General features: G+C 47.3%; 2 protein-coding genes across 3 annotated transcripts in view; one reads left to right on the forward strand and one right to left on the reverse strand.

Annotated features, from left to right (window-relative positions):
* Positions 1–16,023: 16,023 nt before the first annotated feature.
* LOC125632866 (uncharacterized) lies at positions 16,024–19,120 on the reverse strand. The gene is made up of 2 exons (XM_048841718.2): positions 17,264–19,120; positions 16,024–16,687 (listed from the first exon to the last, which is right to left on the reverse strand). The coding sequence occupies exons 1-2, from the start codon at positions 17,844–17,846 to the stop codon at positions 16,545–16,547; spliced, it is 726 nt and encodes a 241-aa protein (XP_048697675.2). The 5' UTR covers positions 17,847–19,120; the 3' UTR covers positions 16,024–16,544.
* Positions 19,121–19,318: 198 nt separating this feature from the next.
* ZFAT (zinc finger and AT-hook domain containing) overlaps positions 19,319–21,979 on the forward strand; it is a 232,878-nt gene continuing 230,217 nt past the window's right edge. For both annotated transcript variants that reach the window (XM_048841712.2, XM_075124919.1), the window contains exon 1: positions 19,319–19,476. The gene's annotated coding sequence lies outside the window, so the exon portion shown is untranslated. The remainder of the gene's footprint in view (positions 19,477–21,979) is intronic.

Consider the following 21,979-nt stretch of genomic DNA (forward strand, 5'->3'; position numbering starts at 1 on the left):
TTTTTCCACTGGTTGGCATAGGCACCAAGCTTTGAAACAAAGGGTTCCTGCCATATGCAAAAGCTATATAAAGCAGGGGAGTGACATCACTGTGGTTCTTCACTGACTCCCCACCCAAAGAGACTCCTGGAAACACCTGAGGAACAAAGACTGAACTGGGGGAAGTGCTGGACCCAGTCTAAAGGGATTTTTAGCCTGTGAATGGAACACCTGGAGATTCCAAGCTGTAAGCAACTGCAGATTGCCCCTTAAGAATCTGCAGCCTGCTTGTATCATTATTTAGGGTGAGAATTTGCTATTCATATCCGATCTATATAGTATATTAAGCTTAGTTTGCTAGGTAATCTGCTTTGATCTGTCTTCTGTCCTTTATAATCACTTAAAATCTATCTTTTGTTGTTAATACCCTTGTTTTTGCTTTGTCTAAAACCAGTGTGTGGGAGTCATAACTTGGGGGAGAAAGCTGTTGTATATTCCTCTCCACATTGAGGGAAGGGGCAAATTTCATGAGCTTACTCTGTGCAGCACAAGACGGTATAGTTTTGGGTTTACATCCAGATGGCGTTTGTGCCTCAGTAGCTGGGAAGTTCCCTAGCTGGAGCCTTCACATGCAAGGCTGATCACAGCATCTGCAGGTAACTGCAGCTGGGTGTGTCCCGACCTGCATGTGTGCTGGTGAAAGTGCACGCTGGTCACAGCAATACAGTGTAAAGGGAGCCCAGGCTGGTGGATCAAGGGGGCTCAGTGGTACCCCAGTTCCAGGTGGTGCCCCAGGGGGAACCTGTCACACAAATATGGTTATTGTAATAGGCAAGGAGATGCAAAGAAATTGTGAAAAAGTATTACAGAACTGAAAAGAAAAGTAACATTTTGTAAACTATATAGTGTCTGTCTGTCCCTCTCCCTAGCCTGTCTCTCTGGGATTCATGTGACTATTCGCTGAGTTTCCACTTTTACCCAACCCTGTGTTTAAGCATAGTGGCTGCTACTCTAAGCATTTGGCACCAGATCTGTTGCTTTCACTATTGCTTTGCGTGTGTAGCTGATTCTGTGTATCAGTCTGTCCCGTCTGGAAAACTATTGGGATCCTGGTAGATGAAATGAATTAAGTAATCATCACATGGTGGTATTACTGTTATAATGGTTGGAGACAGTGGAGAGAGACAGTGGAAAGCTAAAAGACAAAGTAAGACTGTAAGTAAAGTAAGATTGCTTTAAATTAGCTAATGTCTCTGTCTCTGCCCCAATTTCCTTTGTTTCGCTTGCCCTCCCTTTGTCCTTCTGAGAGTCACTGCCTGTCCCTTGAGCATCCCTTTCTTCAACTGCTGTGGCTGCCACTGTCAACCAGCCTCTATGCCTGGCATAGGATCCCTTTTTCCCCCGCTGAGAATTTTACAGGCTGCACCAGCTTGTCTGACATGTCTTCCCAGCCCCAAGACAGGTTTCCACAGGTAAGGTTGAATTTGATGAGGGGTTTAACTTCAGATTTCATTAGAGAAAAGAGCTACTTTTAAAAAGAAAAGTCAAATTGTGTTTAGTTCCTCTTTTTTCCAAACTCTAGTGGAGGAAGGAGTAGGTTTGTGGAATTTAAGGATGGGCAATATGGCCCCAAAATATTGTCTCTTCCTCCCATGACTCCCCTGCCTTGTCCTTCAGCCACCCCTAGAATTTATCTCCGATCACATTTCTGTGTGATCCCTTCTGCCCACGTGCGCCGTACTCTCTTCCATCATCTCCCATACACCACCACTTCTCATGGGTGTGAATGCCTCATCACAATGCTGACTAAGCTTCCTAGTAGCCCTTAGGTATGATGTTCTGCAGCAACTTGATGCCCCACTCTACCAATCTGGAGCAGTGGGACCCTGTTGTATTAATTTTGATGGAATAAATGGCTCCAAAGAGTCAAAGGATTGAATATGACCCTGTTACTGTACAACATCAACAGTTTTAAACAAAGTTCTGGGTTTTGAGAACAGAGACCTTGGCCTGCTTAGACCCTGGCAAACACACCATTAACTTTTTATTAAAAATATAGAAAAAGGAAAAACAGTTAAAGCATTTGAAGTAAGTAAGGCTTTTATTTTAACAATATTCCTGGGTTTTTTTTTTTTTTAAGCAGTAGAGAGAAATTCAAAGGAATACCCCCATCCCCACTGAACAGGTTTTTTAGATGGCATCAAAGATTGTATTAACTGTCCTTTTGGGGAAATGAGCAAAGTTAGTTGAGATGGGCTGGAGCTGTTGTTAAAATCCGATTCCCATTTCCTAAAAGACAAGCAAGATGAACGCACTCAAAAGGAGAAAGAGAAAAGAACAGCAAAGATAGAAAATGCAGCTTCTGTCTCTGATGTTGAATTTCACTTGCAACCTCACTGCTGGAGAAGCACAGTCATAGGACACAGTCTTACTCAGTGGTGGGCAACCTGCGGCCCATCAGGGTAATCCGCTGGCGGGCCGCCAAACAGTTTGCTTACATTTGCACGGCCGCACGCAGCTCCCAGTGGCCGCGGTTCGCCATTCCTGGCCAATGGGAGCTGCGGGAAGCGAGGGAGGCCTCCAGGGGGAGATTTTTCCACAGGCCCCAAATTGGCTGGAGCATGTGCAGTAATCTCCCACTGCCTCCCGCTGGCGGTGCGAGGTCTGGGCAGGCTTGGCCTCCCTCAGCCTCCATTACGTGCCATTCATATTGCTGCTCCTTTAAAGAGACAGTACACAGCACCAGCCTGTTAGTTTGGCTGAGGATTTTCCTCTTCAATTTGAAACACGGCACTGAGATGATTGTGTAATAAAACAAGATTAAGTTTATTAACAAAGAACAGACATTTAAATGGTACCAAGTAGAAGGAATTGAGATAGAAATGATTACAAACAAACAAAAGAAAAAGTAAAAACACTAAGATTAAAATTCTAAGGTTAAAACCTAACAACAAGTTTTATCTTTGATTTCAAAGTCAGGAAGCCATCCTGGGGACTCAGCTCACTGTGTCTGTGGGGGAGCTGATGCCAGGTTAATTTTTGCAGTCTCCTCCCCCATGTTGAAACAGTTAAGTAGCTATCTCCCCAACTTCCTAGTTGACGGCTTTGTTTATCTTTTATGTAAATGTACTCTCATGACTCTCTTTGCTCAAGTTACATCCGCGACACATTCAAGCTGGTGGGCCCACATTCCTCGTTCTAGGGCGAGGTGACTTAAACCCTACCTGGCAAACAAAGTTTAAGAACATATTTCCAGCACATATATCGCTCATATATACACCACACAATAATAGTAATGCCCAGTGTGTTACCGGTTTGCATATGATACCTTACAGGATACCTTTTAGATACCGTTTATGACAACAACTTGGGGTAAACAGAGTTGTCCAGATAGGCTGAGGCTCACTGTTAGATAATGGGGAGCCCCTAGCCCTCTGACATTGGGGTGCTCTTAGGGTTGCAATAAGACTTACTGCTTCCAGATTTGGGCCTACGTAGACTGCTTCCCATCAAATGTGGAGGTACAATAAGGAAGGAAGGTGGAACAATGCTTTAAACTAAGCCCATAAAAACTCAGCCTGCAGCTTTGTCAGTTACACCTACGTTATTACTAATTCCAATGATTGCTAACCTAATGCAGAATGCAGTTAGGGGTTGTGAGTGCAGAGAACCTCTCAGGATCAAAAGAGACAATGCCATTTCCTATTGGCCAGGGACCTTAATCTTTACTTTTGCAAGAAAAGCCAGATCCTCAGCTGGTGTAAATCAGCACAGGTCTATTGACTTAAACAGTTCTATACACTATTTACACCAGCTGAATACCTGGCCTTCTCTATGAAATAAAATCTAAAGTTTGGGAGAAAAATTATGAAGGCAGATTCAAATTCAGATTCAAAAAGATTCATATCACAGAAAGTTTTGCTTGAGCCTTTAGTATGTATTGTAAATAAGAAAACAGTGTTAGAAAGCACTCCCTGGAACAAAGCACTCCCAATTCACACTTTTCAAACCACCAATCAAGCACATGGTCAAACTGTCCCCACAACAGACACTCAGATACTCACCAACACAGCCTCCTTAATGCAGCCCTTAGCATACCAGTTGAGTGGGTCTGACTGTTATAAAAAGCCAGTCAGCTGTGAACCAGCTGAGCAGCGAACAGCAGAGCGGCTAACAAAGGGAGTTTGCCTGGGGAGAGCCCGCTTAGGCTTACATCTTGCCGGCTTCTCTGAGTAGTTACTACAACTCCTGAGGAAGCTCGTAGAAGGAAGGTAATATGTATGGGGGGTGTTCAGCTGTTGTGACGTGCACTGGATGTGCCATGATTGTCTTTCTTCCACAGGACAGAAGCGACTTTGTCTGTACAAAGTGCAAGCTGGTCTCCATATTGGAAGAGAAGGTTCAAGGTCTGGAGAAACAAGTATCGACCCTGCGTTGCATAAGAGAAACTGAAAATTTCCTGGACAGACATCAGGATATGCTTCTACGTGCACAACGTTCTGAAGATTCAGAGCAGGCTGCACTGCGGGGACAGGAGGACAGTGAAGAAATTTGGCAGCATGTGACCTCCAGAAGAAGAAAGGGGAGCGTCCATGTACCAGCAACGCAGATACAGGTAAGTAACCATTTTCATGTTCTCTCCACAGGTACTAATGCGGAGAGTGGACTAGATGATACATCTGAGGGAAGGGAACAGAAGGAGACTCCACCGATTGGAAGGCATAAGATGCACTGTCCTAGGGTTGGGGGTTCCACGACCACCGCTCCCAAGAGAAGGAGGCGGGTGGTGGTGGTCGGGGACTCTCTCCTCAGGGGGACTGAGTCATCTATCTGCTGCCCCGACCGGGAAAACCGAGAAGTCTGCTGCTTGCCAGGAGCTAGGATTCACGATGTGACGGAGAGACTGCCGAGACTCATCAAGGCCTTGGATCGCTACCCCTTCCTGCTTCTCCACGTGGGCACCAATGATACTGCCAAGAATGACCTTGAGCGGATCACTGCAGACTACGTGGCTCTGGGAAGAAGGATAAAGGAGTTTGAGGTACAAGTGGTCTTCTTGTCCATCCTCCCCGTGGAAGGAAAAGTCCTGGGTAGAGACCATCAAATTGTGGAAGTCAACGAATGGCTACACAGGTGGTGTCGGAGAGAAGGCTTTGGATTCTTTGACCACGGGATGGTGTTCCAAGAAGGAGGAGTGCTAGGCAGAGATGGGCTCCACCTAACAAAGAGAGGGAAGAGCATCTTCGCAAGCAGGCTGGCTAACCTAGTGAGGAGGGCTTTAAACTAGGTTAACTGGGGAAGGAGACCAAAGCCCTGAGGTAAGTGGGGACATGGGATACTGGGAGGAAACATGAGCAGGAGTGCGCGAGAGGGCAGGGCTCCTGCCTCATACTGAGAAAGAGGGACAATCAGCGAGTTATCTCAAGTGCCTATACACAAATGCAAAAAGCCTGGGAAACAAGCAAGGAGAACTGGAAGTCCTGGCACAGTCAAGGAATTATGATCTGATTGGAATAACAGAGACTTGGCGGGATAACTCACATGACTGGAGTACTGTCATGGATGGATATAAACTGTTCAGGAAGGACAGGCAGGGCAGAAAAGGAGGGGGAGTTGCACTGTACGTAAGGGAGCATATGACTGCTCAGAGCTCAAGTATGAAACTGCAGAAAAACCTGAGAGTCTGTGGATTAAGTTTAGAAGTGTGAGCAACAAGGGTGATGTCGTAGTGGGAGTCTGCTATAGACCACCGGACCAAGGGGATGAGGTGGATGGGAAGTTACTAGATCGCAGGCCCGGGTTCTCATGGGAGACTTCAAACACCCTGATATCTGCTGGGAGAGCAATACAGCAGTGCACAGACAATCCAGGAAGTTTTTGGAAAGTGTAAGAGACAATTTCCTGGTGCAAGTGCTGGAGGAACCAACTAGGGGCAGAGCTCTTCTTGACCTGCTGCTCACAAACCAGGAAGAATTAGTAGGGGAAGCAAAAGTGGATAGGAACCTGGGAGGCAGTGACCATGAGATGGTCAAGTTCAGGATCCTGACACAGGGAAGAAAGGAGAGCAGCAGAATACGGACCCTGGACTTCAGAAAAGCAGACTTTGACTCCCTCAGGGAACTGATGGGCAGGATCCCCTGGGAGAATAACATGAGGGGGAAAGGAGTCCAGGAGAGCTGGCTGTATTTTAAAGAATCCTTATTGAGATTACAGGGACAAACCATCCCGATGTGTAGAAAAAATAGTAAATATGGCAGGTGACCAGCTTGGCTTAACAGTGAAATCCTTGCTGATCTTAAACACAAAAAAGAAGCTTACAAGAAGTGGAAAATTGGACAAATGACCAGGGAAGAGTATAAAAATATTGCTCAGGCATGCAGGAGTGAAATCAGGAAGGCCAAATCACACCTGGAGTTGCAGCTAGCAAGAGTTGTTAAGAGTAACAAGAAGGGTTTCTTCAGGTATGTTAGCAACAAGAAGAAAGTCAAGGAAAGTGTGGGCCCCTTACTGAATAAGGGAGGCAACCTAGTGACAGAGGATGTGGAAAAAGCTAATGTACTCAGTGCTTTTTTTGCCTGTGTCTTCATGAACAAGGTCAGCTCCCGGATTGCTGCACTGCGCAGCACAGCATGGGGAGGAGGTGACCAGCCCTCTGTGGAGAAAAAAGTGGTTTGGGTCTATTTAGAGAAGCTGGACGAGCACAAGTCCATGGGGCCGGATGTGCTGCATCCGAGAGTGCTAAAGGAGTTCGCGGATGTGATTGCAGAGCCATTGGCCATTATCTTTGAAAACTCATGGCGATTGGGGGAAGTCCCGGATGACTGGAAAAAGGCTAATGAAGTGCCCATCTTTAAAAAAGGGAAGAAGGAGGATCTGGGGAACTACAGGCCAGTCAGCCTCACCTCAGTCCCTGGAAAAATCGTGGAGCAGGTCCTCAAGGAATCCATTCTGAAGCACTTAGAGGAGAGGAAAGTGATCAGGAACAGTCAGCACGGATTCACCAAGGGCAAGTCATGCCTGACTAATCTAATTGCCTTCTATGATGAGATAACTGGCTGTGTGGATGAGGGGAAAGCAGTGGACATGTTGTTCCTTGACTTTAGCAAAGCTTTTGACACGGTCTCCCACAGTATTCTTGCCAGCAAGTTAAAGAAGTATGGGCTGGATGAATGGACTATAAGGTGGACAGAAAGCTGGCTAGATTGTCGGGCTCAACGGGTAGTGATCAATGGCTCCATGACTAGTTGGCAGCCGGTATCAAGTGGAGTGCCCCAAGGGTCAGTCCTCGGGCCGGTTTTGTTCAATATCTTCATAAATGATCTGGAGGATGGTGTGGATTGCACCCTCAGCAAGTTTGCAGATGACATTAAACAAGAAGGCGAGGTAGATACACTGGAGGGTAGGGATAGGATACAGAGGGCCCTAGACAAATTAGAGGATTGGGCCAAAAGAAATCTGATGAGGTTCAACAAGGACAAGTGCAGAGTCCTGCACTTAGGACGGAAGAATCCCATGCACCGCTACAGACTATGGACCGAATGGCTCGGCAGCAGATCTGCAGAAAAGGACCTAGGGGTTACAGTGGACGAGAAGCTAGATATGAGTCAACAGTGTATCCTTGTTGCCAAGAAGGCCAATGGCATTTTTGGATGTATATGTAGGGGCACTGCCAGCAGATCGAGGGACGTGATCGTTTCCCTCTATTTGACATTGGTGTGGCCTCATCTGGAGAACTGTGTCCAGTTTTGGGCCCCACAATACAAGAAGGATGTGGAAAAATTGGAAAGAGTCCAGCAGAGGGCAACAAAAATGATTAGGGGACTGGAACACATGACTTAAGAGGAGAGGCTGAGGGAACTGGGATTGTTTAGTCTGCGGAAGAGAAGAATGAGGGGGGATTTGATAGCTGCTTTCAACTACCTGAAAGGGGGTTCCAAAGAGGATGGATCTAGACTGTTCTCAGTGGTAGCTGATGACAGAACAAGGAGTAATGGTCTCAAGTTGCAGTGGGGGAGGTTTAGGTTGGATATGAGGAAAAACTTTTTCACTAGGAGGGTGGTGAAACACTGGAATGCGTTACCTAGGGAGGTGGTGGAATCTCCTTCCTTAGAAGTTTTTAAGGTCAGGCTTGACAAAGCCCTGGCTGGGATGATTTAATTGGGGACTGGTCCTGCTTTGAGCAGGGGGTTGGACTCGATGACCTCCTGAGGTCCCTTCCAACCCTGATATTCTATGATTCTATGAAAGAACCCTTAAACAAAATAGGAACTGCTATGAACTGCAGTAGTTAAATGGCCAAAGGAAGTGATTTCAGAAATCGAAAATGACACTTTATACCATTTGAAAGTGAGGATGCCCAGTTTATAAACTGTATGTTATGAGCTGGGTGAAACCTTGTCATGAGTTGAGTTAAAACCTCATGCAAACTGTTTTTACCTCTAACGTTATATCAAATATTGGCTGTTTAAACGAAACTGCAGTTGAGGTGGTGATGATGGGGACATAAATAGTATAGTAACTAGATGACATGATATTAAGATTCAGTATTCATGACCTACTGGGAATAAAAATCACTGTCAAACAAACACAAATGGGTTCAAGACCAGTGTGAACTCTTTTAAGTACTGGTTCTGGGTAAATAATCAGAAGGAAAATATGTTGATCCCTGGGATTTTATGAAGGTCATTTGAGGATGCTTAAGATGAAATCTTGCCCCTATTGAAGTAAATGGAACTTTAAGTACAAATTAATGTGATCTTTGCCTTAGAAAAAGCAACTTTTTCTATGACCAAATATACACAAAAATCAAAGGGCAAAATCTCTTATAAACTCTGCTGCCTCAGTCAGGGCATAGGTATCTACCAATATGTTAAATTACATACATAGACTCAAATCCATCCTTTATTTGTGGTTGAAATCTAGAAAAACAGTGCATTACAGTGCTAGATTGGGACTTGGAAGACTGGGGAACTGTTCCTGGCAATGTTACTAACCTGCTATGGAATCTTGGGACAGACATTTCACCTTTCTGTGCCTGTTTCCCTCCTACATTTAATTTATTTAGACTGTAAACTTTTCAAGGCAGAGGCAGTCTTGTTACATATTTGTAGGGTGCCTACCACAACAGGGCCTCTAGGTGCTACTGGAATGTAAATAATAGTTGCACAGATGTGAGAGCAGAATTTGGCTCTTGCTGGTTTCAAGGTCATTACTGGGTGAAAGAACTGCTGCATAAAATATGACTGAGCCAACAGCCTGTGGCTGTCTCGTTGATTATATAACCATACCATATAAAACACAGTAAAATATTTGAGGTTTTCCCACCCAGTGTCACTGAACTTCATCTGTGAAGTGGTTGGTCTCACTGGACTGATTGACTATTACCATAGATTCACTTGAACTATTATAGACTTACAATAGTGCTTTTTATCTGCAAATTGCACATTTCTTTATAAAGTTTTGTAACCCCCCACCCATAATTTAAGGAAGTATTATCCCCCATTTACTGATGGGGAAATTGAGGAACACAGCAATGAAATGACTTCCCTGAGGTCACAAAGCAAGTTTGTGGCAGAGCCAAGAAGAAAACCCAGAATGCCTGACTCCCAGTATCCTGGCTCTCACCAGACCATGCATATATGCTATAGAGCAAAATGTAACCATTTCCACAGCAGTGGCATGTGGGCACTGAAACACAGGTAAGAAAGCATCAAATATTCCAGTCTACTTAATCTGAAAGCTTCCTATAATAAGTCTGTGGGAACACTTAAAGCAGACAGGTCAAATTTATATGGATTGATGGCATTTTGGAATAAAAAGCTTTGATGTATTCAATTTATATTTAAAAGTGCCTAAAACATATGCACACAATGTTAAAATCTAACATTAAGTTCTTTTCCTTTTACATTTTCTTAAGGGTCAGCAAGAGACACTTTCAAAGAATCATAGGATTGGAAAGGACCTTCATAGGTCATCTAGTCCAGTCTCCTGCATTCTTGGCAAGACTAAGCATTATCTAGACCATCTCTGACAGGTGTTTGTCTAACCTGCTCTTAAAAATCTCCAGTGATGGAGATTACACAACCTCATGAGGCAATTTATTCCAGTGCTTAACCACCCTGACAGTTAGGAAGTTTTTCCTAATGTTCAGCCTAAACTACCCTTGCTGCAATTTAAGCCAACTGTTTCTTGTTTTATTCTCAGAGGTTAAGGAGAACAATGTTTCTCCCTCCTCCTTATAACAACCTTTTATGTACTTGAAAACTGTTATCATGTCCCCTCTCAGTCTTCTCTTCTCCAGACTAAACAAATCCAGTTTTTTCAATCTTCCCTCACAGGTCATGTTTTCTAGACCTTTAATCATTTTTGTTGCTCTTCTCTTTCTACACAGCATGCCAGAACATTAGCTTAATAGTATTTTTCTGCATGCACAAATTATCTGGTACTGTGTATTTTTGCATAATATTTGTTTTATTTGCAACAAACTGAGTGAGGTGTCTTATTTTTCAAAGATTAAACAAGAATACTTTTAAAACTATTTGTACTTAAAAGTCCACCATCTGTGCCTCAGCGTCCCATCCATAATATTGACTTAATTATACTTGCCCTCCTTTCTAAAGCACTCTGAATGAAAAGCACTATATTACTGTGTGCGTTTATACACAACGAACTCCTTTATAGGGCCAAATTCTGCCCAAGAAACAAAGAGAGCTGAAATCAGTGGGAGTTGTCTGCATGTGTCTGAGGGAAGAATTTGGCCAATAACTAAGGCATTTATAATGAATCCTTCACTGTAATATCTAGTTACTACTGGAGTGATTTTCCCTGATACAACAGCTTCATTTTAAGCAGAGATTCACTAAAAGCAGCACTGAATACATGCATTGACATTCTTTTAGATTCTCTGCCTACATCACTGTGATTGGAGTTTCACTGTGTCTGAACTCATTATAAGCAGGTTTGAGAGTAACAGCCGTGTTAGTCTGTATTCGCAAAAAGAAAAGGAGTACTTGTGGCACCTTAGAGACTAACCAGTTTATTTGAGCATAAGCTTTCGTGAGCTACAGCTCACTTCATCGGATGCATCCGATGCCACAAGTACTCCTTTTCATTATAAGCAGAGATCTACTCTCTATTTTCCCCCTCTAGACAAAATTGGTTTTCACAGGCCTCTTTGATCATTCCAACCACTGTTGGAAACCACCATTTATTCTTTCCCTCCCCATTCAATATCTCATTAAGAAGAAAGTTTGCAGAGGGGACACATGTTCAGGGCAGCATTTCAATGCCAGAAGTTTCTATTCTTATGGAAATTAGATGCACGGGTCCACCACAATCTGATGAAGGAAGAATTGCAAGGTTATCACTGCCATCTCCTAAGATTATATCTGAATCAATAAATTTTGCCTCACTAGTGTTTTGCATTTGATAGGTCTTTTCTTGATACTGATCTTTCCATACCCTCCTTTACCTATATTGCTATGTGTTTTATGTTAGACTGCGATGCTTCATGGCAGGCAGCATCTCTTATTTTATTATTTATAATTATATATTATGTTATTATAAGTATACACAGTGAAAATGTGCCAAATTAATCCTATTCTCAGAGTTTACAAGCTAAGGGCCCTATCCTGAATCACTAAAGTCAGTAAGAATTTTGCAGGATAGGATCTGTAAGGCATGAATTGCAGTCATACAACACAACAAACACAGAAGGCCAAACTCTGCTGTTTTACTCATGCAAGTAGCACAGTGCGAGTCTGACAGAGGCTTTGGCCCAAAGCGTGTTTGTTGTCTCTCAGAGGAAGGGTATAGTTTCTACAAAATGGGCCAAATTCATCCCTTTTGTAACTTCACTAACTTCAGTTAAGGCAGGATGAATTTGGCCCAGTGACTGTTAAAAACTCTGCCTTCGTATTTTCCTTAGGAACTCTCCTTTTCAAATGATCGAGTCTGAGTGTAGAGCTAGTGCTGTCTCTACAATGCACGTGCAAGTCCTGCACGCTGGAAATCCTCAGCCTTTGTACAACAGGGTATGAGCATGGTACTCAGTCACCATGCATACACGCACTCAACTGCTCATTCATTTTAAAGGAAAAGCAATTGCATCCACTCTCTGTAAGTACCTTATATATGCCTCAATGAGATATTTAAAATCTCATTCAAAATCGTTTGAAACCTCCTTCAAACTGTCAGTTTTGGAACCGTATTGTATAGTGAATGTGTAATCGACAATGTATTCACAGCATACTGTGCATGCATGGTATACAGTGCACACATGGCAAAATGGTATACAATACATATATGGAGCACATATGACATATGTACAGTTCATGAATGTATAGAGTTGTGTGCAGACTAGAGTCCTAGCCAGCTGTGTAGATAAAGTGTGCATATTTCTTGATTTAGAATACATGCACAGCATATACACGTTGCACAGAATGTTACACACACAGGGTATGTCTACACTACGGAATAAGGTCGAATTTATAGAAGTCGGTTTTTTAGAAATCGGTTTTATATATTCGAGTGTGTGTGTCCCCACAGAAAATGCTCTAAGTGCATTAAATGCATTAACTCGGCGGAACGCTTCCACAGTACCGAGGCTAGAGTCGACTTCCGGAGCGTTGCACTGTGGGTAGCTATCCCACAGTTCCCGCAGTCTCCGCTGCCCATTGGAATTCTGGGTTGAGATCCCAATGCCTGATGGGGCTAAAACATTGTCGCGGGTGGTTCTGGGTACGTATCGTCAGGCCCCCGTTCCCTCCCTCCCTCTGTGAAAGCAAGGGCAGACAATCGTTTCGCGCCTTTTTTCCTGAGTTACCTGTGCAGACGCCATACCACGGCAAGCATGGAGCCCGCTCAGGTAACCGTCACCCTATGTCTCCTGGGTGCTGGCAGACGCGGTACGGCATTGCTACACAGTAGCAGCAACCCCTTGCCTTGTGGCAGCAGACGGTACAGTACGACTGGTAGCCGTCATCGTCATGTCCGAGGTGCTCCTGGCCACGTCGGCTGGGAGCGCCTGGGCAGACATGGGTGCAGGGACTAAATTTGGAGTGACTTGACCAGGTCATTCTCTTTAGTCCTGCCTGCAGTCAGTCCTATTGAACCGTCTTATGGTGAGCGGGCAGGCGATACGGACTGCTAGCAGTTGTACTGTACCATCTTCTGCCGAGCAGCCATGAGATGTGGATGGCATGCAGTCCTTCTGCACCGTCTGCTGCCAGCCAAAGATGTAAAAGATAGATGGAGTGGATCAAAACAAGAAATAGACCAGATTTGTTTTGTACTCATTTGCTTCCCCCCCTCCCCTGTCTAGGGGACTCATTCTTCTAGATCACACTGCAGTCACTCACAGAGAAGGTGCAGAGAGGTAAATCTAACCATGTATCAATCAGAGGCCAGGCTAACCTTCTTGTTCCAATAAGGACAATAACTTAGGTGCACCATTTCTTATTGGAACCCTCCGTGAAGTCCTGCCTGAAATACTCCTAGATGTAAAGCCACCCCCTTTGTTGATTTTAGCTCCCTGAAGCCAACCCTGTAAGCGCCCCTCCCGGCGTCAGAGCAACGGCAAACAATCGGGCATCTGAGAGTGCTGTCCAGAGCAGTCACAATGGAGCACTCTGATGGGGCTAAAACATTGTCGCTGGTGGTTCTGGGTACGTATCGTCAGGCCCCCGTTCCCTCCCTCCCTCCGTGAAAGAAAGGGCAGACAATCATTTCGCGCCTTTTTTCCTGAGTTACCTGTGCAGACGCCATACCATGGCAAGCATGGAGCCCGCTCAGGTAACCGTCACCCTATGTCTCCTGGGTGCTGGCAGACGTGGTACGGCTTTGCTGCACAGTAGCAGCAACCCACTGCCTTCTGGCAGCAGACGGTGCAATACGATTGGTAGTCGTCCTCGTCGTGTCCGAGGTGCTCCTGGCCACATCGGTTGGGAGCGCCTGGGCAGACATGGGCGCAGGGACTAAATTTGGAGTGACTTGACCAGGTCATTCTCTTTAGTCCTGCCTGCAGTCAGTCCTATTGAACCGTCTTATGGTGAGCGGGCAGGCGATATGGACTGCTAGCAGTCGTACTGTACCATCTTCTGCCAGGCAGGCAAGAGATGGGGATGGCTAGCAGTCGTACTGTACCATCTTCTGCCGAGCAGCCATGAGATGTGGATGGCATGCAGTCCTTCTGCACCGTCTGCTGCCAGCCAAAGATGTAAAAGATAGATGGAGTGGGTCAAAACAAGAAATAGACCAGATTTGTTTTGTACTCATTTGCCTCTTCCCCTGTCTAGGGGACTCATTCCTCTAGGTCACACTGCAGTCACTCACAGAGAAGGTGCAGCGAGGTAAATCTAGGCATGTATCAGTCAGAGGCCAGGCTAACCTCCTTGTTCCAATAAGAACGATAACTTAGGTGCACCATTTCTTATTGGAACCCTCCGTGAAGTCCTGCCTGAAATACTCCTAGATGTACAGGCACCCCCTTTGTTGATTTTAGCTCCCTGAAGCCAACCCTGTAAGCCGTGTCGTCAGTCGCCCCTCCCTCCGTCAGAGCAACGGCAGACAATCGTTCCGCGCCTTTTTTCTGTGCGGACGCCATACCAAGGTAAGCATGGAGGCTGCTCAGCTCACTTTGGCAATTAGGAGCACATTAAACACCACACGCATTATCCAGCAGTATATGCAGCACCAGAACCTGGCAAAGCGATACCGGGCGAGGAGGCGACGTCAGCGTGGTCACGTGTGTGATCAGGACATGGACACAGATTTCTCTGAAAGCATGGGCCCTGCCAATGCATGCATCATGGTGCTAATGGGGCAGGTTCATGCTGTGGAACGCCGATTCTGGGCTCGGGAAACAAGCACAGACTGGTGGGACCGCATAGTGTTGCAGGTCTGGGACGATTCCCAGTGGCTGCGAAACTTTCGCATGCGTAAGGGCACTTTCATGGAACTTTGTGACTTGCTTTCCCCTGCCCTGAGGCGCATGAATACCAAGATGAGAGCAGCCCTCACAGTTGAGAAGCGAGTGGCGATAGCCCTGTGGAAGCTTGCAACGCCAGACAGCTACCGGTCAGTTGGGAATCAATTTGGAGTGGGCAAATCTACTGTGGGGGCTGCTGTGATGCAAGTAGCCCACGCAATCAAAGATCTGCTGATATCAAGGGTAGTGACCCTGGGAAATGTGCAGGTCATAGTGGATGGCTTTGCTGCAATGGGATTCCCTAACTGTGGTGGGGCTATAGACGGAACCCATATCCCTATCTTGGCACCGGAGCACCAAGCCGCCGAGTACATAAACCGCAAGGGGTACTTTTCGATAGTGCTGCAAGCTCTGGTGGATCACAAGGGACGTTTCACCAACATTAACGTGGGATGGCCAGGAAAGGTGCATGATGCTCGCATCTTCAGGAACTCTGGTCTGTTTCAAAAGCTGCAGGAAGGGACTTTATTCCCAGACCAGAAAATAACTGTTGGGGATGTTGAAATGCCTATATGTATCCTTGGGGACCCAGCCTACCCCTTAATGCCATGGCTCATGAAGCCGTACACAGGCAGCCTGGACAGTAGTCAGGAGCTGTTCAACTACAGGCTGAGCAAGTGCAGAATGGTGGTAGAATGTGCATTTGGACGTTTAAAGGCGCGCTGGCGCAGTTTACTGACTCGCTTAGACCTCAGCGAAACCAATATTCCCACTATTATTACTGCTTGCTGTGTGCTCCACAATATCTGTGAGAGTAAGGGGGAGACGTTTATGGCGGGGTGGGAGGTTGAGGCAAATCGCCTGGCTGCTGGTTACGCGCAGCCAGACACCAGGGCGGTTAGAAGAGCACAGGAGGGCGCGGTACGCATCAGAGAAGCTTTGAAAACCAGTTTCATGACTGGCCAGGCTACGGTGTGAAAGTTCTGTTTGTTTCTCCTTGATGAAACCCACCGCCCCTTGGTTCACTCTACTTCCCTGTAAGCTAACCACCCGCCCCTCCTCCCTTCAATCACCGCTTGCAGAGGCAATAAAGTCATTGTTGCTTCACATTCATGCATTCTTTATTCATTCATCACACAAATAGGGGGATGACTACCAAGGTAGCCCAGGAGGGGTGGTGGAGGAGGAAAGGAAAATGCCACACAGCACTTTAAGCACAGCACTTTAAAAGTTTACAACTTTAAAATTTATTGAATGACAGCCTTCTTTTTTTTGGGCAATCCTCTGTGGTGGAGTGGCTGGTTGGCCGGAGGCCCCCCCACCGCGTTCTTGGGCGTCTGGGTGTGGAGGCTATGGAACTTGGGGAGGAGGGCGGTTGGTTACAGAGGGGCTGCAGTGGCAGTCTGTGCTCCAGCTGCCTTTGCTGCAGCTCAACCATACACTGGAGCATACTGGTTTGGTCCTGCAGCAGCCTCAGCATTGAATCCTGCCTCCTCTCATCACGCTGCCGCCACATTTGAGCTTCAGCCCTGTCTTCAGCCCGCCACTTACTCTCTTCAGCCCGCCACTTACTCTCTTCAGCCCGCCACCTCTCCTCTCGGTCATTTTGTGCTTTCCTGCACTCTGACATTATTTGCCTTCACGCATTCGTCTGTGCTCTGTCAGTGTGGGAGGACAGCATGAGCTCGGAGAACATTTCATCGCGAGTGCGTTTTTTTTTCTTTCTAAGCTTCACTAGCCTCTGGGAAGGAGAAGATCCTGTGATCATTGAAACACATGCAGCTGGTGGAGAAAAAAAAAGGGACAGCGGTATTTAAAAAGACACATTTTATAAAACAGTGGCTACACTCTTTCAGGGTAAACCTTGCTGTTAACATTACATACATAGCACATGTGCTTTGCATTTTGCCTCCTCCCACCGCGTGACTACCCCCTCAACCTTCCCCCCTCCCTGTGGCTAACAGCGGGGAACATTTCTGTTTAGCCACAGGCAAACAGCCCAGCAGGAATGGGCTCCTCTGAGTGTCCCCTGAAGAAAAGCACTCTATTTCAACCAGGTGACCATGAATTATATCTCACTCTCCTGAGGATAACACAGAGAAATATAGAACGGATGTTGTTTGAATGCCAGCAAACATACACTGCAATGCTTTGTTCTACAATGATTCCCGAGTACGTGTTACTGGCCTGGAGTGGTAAAGTGTCCTACCATGAAGGACGCAATAAGGCTGCCCTCCCCAGAAACCTTTTGCAAAGGCTTTAGGACTACATCTAGGAGAACCGCAAATGCCAGGGCAAAGTAATCCTTTCACATGCTTGCTTTTAAACTATGTATAGTATTTTAAAAGGTACACTCACCAGAGGTCCCTTCTCCGCCTGCTGGGTCCAGGAGGCAGCCTTGGGTGGGTTCGGGGGGTACTGGCTCCAGGTCCAGGGTGAGAAACACTTCCTGGCTGTCAGGAAAACCGGTTTCTCCGCTTGCTTGCTGTGAGCTATCTACAACCTCCTCCTCCTCCTCATCTTCTTCGTCCCCAAAACCTGCTTCTGTATTGCCTCCATCTCCATTGAAGGAGTCAAACAACACGGCTGGGGTAGTGGTGGCTGAACCCCCTAAAATGGCATGCAGCTCATCATAGAAGCGGCATGTTTGGGGCTCTGACCCAGAGCGGCTGTTCACCTCTCTGGTTTTCTGGTAGGCTTGCCTCAGCTCCTTCAGTTTCACGCGGCACTGCTTCGGGTCCCTGTTATGGCCTCTGTCCTTCATGCCCTGGGAGATTTTGACAAATGTTTCGGCATTTCGAAAACTGGAACGGAGTTCTGATAGCACGGATTCCTCTCCCCAAACAGCGATCAGATCCCGTACCTCCCGTTCGGTCCATGCTGGAGCTCTTTTGCGATTCTGGGACTCCATCATGGTCACCTGTGCTGATGAGCTCTGCATGGTCACCTGCAGCTTGCCACGCTGGCCAAACAGGAAATGAGATTCAAAAGTTCGCAGTTCTTTTCCTGTCTACCTGGCCAGTGCATCTGAGTTGAGAGTGCTGTCCAGAGCGGTCACAATGGAGCACTCTGGGATAGCTCCCGGAGGCCAATACCATCGAATTGTGTCCACAGTACCCCAAATTCGAGCCGGCAACGTCGATTTAAGCGCTAATCCACTTGTCAGGGGTGGAATAAGGAAATCGATTTTAAGAGCCCTTTAAGTCAAAATAAAGGGCTTCATTGTGTGGACGGGTGCAGGTTTACATCGATTTAACGCTGCTAAATTCAACCTAAAGTCCTAGTGTAGACCAGGGCAGAGGCTGCACAGTGTATTGTGCATGAGTGAGCACTGTGGATGTACAGTAGATGGTATATAGGTATAACAGTGCATATACAGTGGGGCGGGTATAACTCATGCACACAGTTGCCAAGTTTTATTCAACTCTATATTGCAAGTAGCTAATCTCCCCACACATGCCCCCCCCTCCCCCCCAGGCAGTGGGAGCAGGCTTTAGGTTAGGAATCTGAAGGGAAGGCTGGTGCTGAAGGTGCACAAGCACCCCTGGCTTGAAGTAGTTTCCACCATACACAGGCGTTACAGTTGCGTTTAATGGCTTTCAGCGCCCCCACCACAAAAATTGTTCCAACGCCACTAGCTGGAGCCACAGAAAGTGTGTGTAGGGAAGATGGACATTGGCCCACTAAGGCGGGAGGGGGGGGGCAGTGAGGAATCAGGAGACTGAACTCCTTAAAGCTCAGGAGTCAGCGGGGGCGGGGGGAGGTAGGAATGCAACTCGGGTGCAAGAATCTCTCCCTGCATCCCTGCCTGTCCTCTGCCCAGGGAGAACCGAGCAAAGAGCACCCCGCCGCAGGAGCCGCGCCGGGGAAGCGCCGCTGCTCTTCCCCTTCCCAACTCCTCCCGCCGAAAGGCCAGAGGCGTTTCGCTCTGACGCCCTGAGCCGCCCTGCTCTTCCCTCCCCTGAGCCTGCGCTCACACTCGCGGGGGGGGGGGGGGGGGGGCAAGGGAAGTTCACTCGTGTCCCGCGGCCGGCGAGGCACGAACCCGGAGCGCACACAAGGTGCACGGCGCAGACGGTGCAGGGTGCGCGGTATGCGCACGGACAGGGGGGCAGCCGCGGCCCGCAGGCTGGGGTTGGAGCACGCAGGCACAGGTGCAGCGGGGACCCCGGCCACTCGCGCCGCCAGGCCCCTCCCCGGGCCCGGCACGCGCGCCTCCAGGCCACGAGGCAACAGCGCGCGCGCGCGCGCGCGCTCGAGCGGCGGGGAGGGGAGAAGAGGCGGTGGCCTGTGCGCTGATTGGCTACTCCGAGCCGGGTTCCCCGCCCACCCTGTGTGCGAGCGCGAGAGTTGGAGGGGGCGGGGATTGGTTGCTAGGGGACTGACGTCAAAGAGTGTCGGGGCCGGGAGCGGAGAGACACGGAAAAGGTCAAACTAAAGGCGAGGAGGAGAGGCGGCCGGAGTGGCGGGGGGCCGGGAGCGGGGCTCGACCCAGCCGCCCCTCGGCCGGAGGGGCCCGGCCCGGCCCAGCCCCGCTCGCGGGACCAGCCGGAGCCCCCACCCCGGCACAGGTAGAGGCGGGTTGAGAGCCCCGCACCACGGGCCGGCGGCTCGCGGGGGAGGGGGCGCGGGCCGCGCCTCGGGGCACGGGCGGGGGGGGCAAGGATCGCTGCCCCCCCCGCCCCCCAGCACTGGGGCCAGGCGGGGTGCGCCGGGCAGGAGGGCACCCCCTTTCCCTCACATTGTCCTGGGGCCCCACACTGTGGGGTTCTCTGCTGGGGGGAGGGGAAGGACCTCTCGTCTCTTCCCCCCCAGTTGGTCCTGTGTGGGGGAAGAGGGTGATGTGGGAAGGACCTTCCCCCCCCCCTCCCCCCGCATTGGTTCTGTATTGGGGAAGGGATCAGCCATGGGAAGAACCTCTCCCCTCCCCCACCCATTGGCTTTGTATTGCGCGGGGGTGGGGGGCAGGGATGGAATGGGAAGAACCTCTCTTCTCTCCCCTGTATTGGCCCTGTATTGTGGGGGAGGTGGCATGAGAAGGACTGCTTTTTCTTCCCCTCCCCCCACCCAGTAGGTTCTGTTTTGGGGAGCGGGGGGAGCAGCATGAGAAGAACTTCTCTTTCCTTTCTCTTCCCGGGTCTTTGCCCTTGCTCTGATTGCCCTATCAAGGTGGGGCTGGGCAGAATGACAAAATGTGGCTACCTATTGACTGCTCCATTCTCCTGAGAGCTGGATTCTCAAGCGGGATGGGCTGTCCAATAGTGCTTATCCTATTACCCCAAGAAACTGATGTTGGAGGTGGGAAGCTATGGCCCTGAAGGGCAAGACTGTGGGATGGGGCACAGGCAGCATTCTCCACTCAAGGTGCCACTCATGGAGCCTTCAGGAAGCAGATGCTAGGGATAAATTGCAGTCTTCCCACAAATGAGGATTCTGGGGTAAAGGATCAAATGCAGGATCTGTGGCACAAACCATGCACTTCAAAAGAGTGAGTTACCAGGACCATCAGTAGGCAGAGGAAGTAGTTGGTTCACACACACTACCCCACAAGAGGGTTAGACCTGAGGCAAAATACCAGATTACATGTGAAATCATAAACTGTAAGTATACAGGCGAGCAGATATTGTTTAGAGAGGAGGGACAGGTCCTGTATTTAGGGCACTAGCCTGGGTCTTAGGAGATTGGGGTTCAATTTCCTGTTCTGCCACAGAGTTCCTGTGTGACCTTGTACAAATCACACAGTCTCTCTGTGCCACTTGTTCCCCCTCTGTAAATTAGGGATAATATTTCTATATGCTGACAGGTGTATGCGAATAAATATGTTAATAATTGACTTGTTTACCTACTATGGTAATGGTAGATTACTTATTTGTACTGTAGTCGTGTTGAGTGGTTCCAGTCTTTATTTGACTTTGCTTCCAGTAATTCTATGCTGAGTGAAAAATTCTCATGTAGAGAGGGTGAATTTGAAAAGAGATTAGTCCTAATCTGTTCCATTGCACTATTTGCAAGGTGCTATACTCAAGTATTTAAGGTACCACAACTTCACATTGAGAATAACTTCAGTGTGGGCTTTTTGCTGTATTTGCATAGAATAGGGCTAATCTTTTTTTTTTTTTCCCCACAATTAGAGGAGCAGAGTGGACATAATTTTTTTTTTTTTTTAAAGTGCATGTATCTAAATAGCCATATGTCTGAAATGAGTGAGAAATGTCAACCTTACTGTTATGGGAGAGAAGTATCCTGATGTACCTGATATGCTCAAGAACGCATCTTTGCAATCAGTTTGCAACTTATCACGGTACAGTTTTTGTACTTGCCAGAGCATTGACTGAATGCCACCTGAGTCTGCCTGCCAGTACTTTTGCAGGAAAGTAATAAGGAAGGCTGATGACAGGAAGTTCCCAGACCTGGTAATGAAGTGTAAATAATATTTCAGCTTCAAGGAAACTATTTCACCTCTCGGCTGACTTACTTATGTAACTGATGTGATATCCTTTTCTGTTTTGTTTGTTCGTTTTTTAAATTATCAAGCAGCTTAAAGTCTCCATAGACACAAACTCAGCAGTTTCCTGGAGTGAATTTAACTAAGAGTAATTTTTTTTTAAGTTTTTACTATAATTCTGGTTTTCAGATTCCATTTGGCAAGCAGTTTTCCTTCTATTTCTGGCTTTTATGGAAAGGTGCAAGCATGTGTACAGGTCAAAAAAGAGGATTTATTTGACCAGTATCTAGGTTTTCTCCAGTAATTTGAACTACAGAGTATCACTTTTAAAGTTTTTATATGTAATTGGCATAGTCCGTTTTAATGTTTAGACGTCCCCTCAGGGAAACTACTAGATATGTGGAGGGTAAGGGATGGACATGTCCAAAAGGGCACAGTGAAATTACAAAAAGAAAGGAGCTGTTTCCCTCTCTTGTAACAAAACCAGTTTAATTTAATTTTAATCCTTAATATTCAGGAGACCTGAAAATACAAAGTATCCAGTTTCATAACTACCCCCGGCATCTTTAGTTTGTGCAAGCAGCACTTAGTCAGCAGGTCACTCTCGGGTAGGATCTGATGAGAAACAG

This window comes from Caretta caretta, chromosome 2 (assembly GCF_965140235.1).
Source record: "Caretta caretta isolate rCarCar2 chromosome 2, rCarCar1.hap1, whole genome shotgun sequence".
NCBI lineage: Eukaryota > Metazoa > Chordata > Testudines > Cheloniidae > Caretta > Caretta caretta.

Bases quoted from the DNA above. Each gene is read 5' to 3' on its own strand.
- LOC125632866 (XM_048841718.2), bottom strand. From the start codon at position 17,846: ATGCAGAGCTCATCAGCACAGGTGACCATGATGGAGTCCCAGAATCGC. The intron at 16,688-17,263 runs GTGAGTGTACCT...TTTCTCCACCAG, and splicing joins AGGCGGAGAAGGGACCTCTG to CTGCATGTGTTTCAATGATC.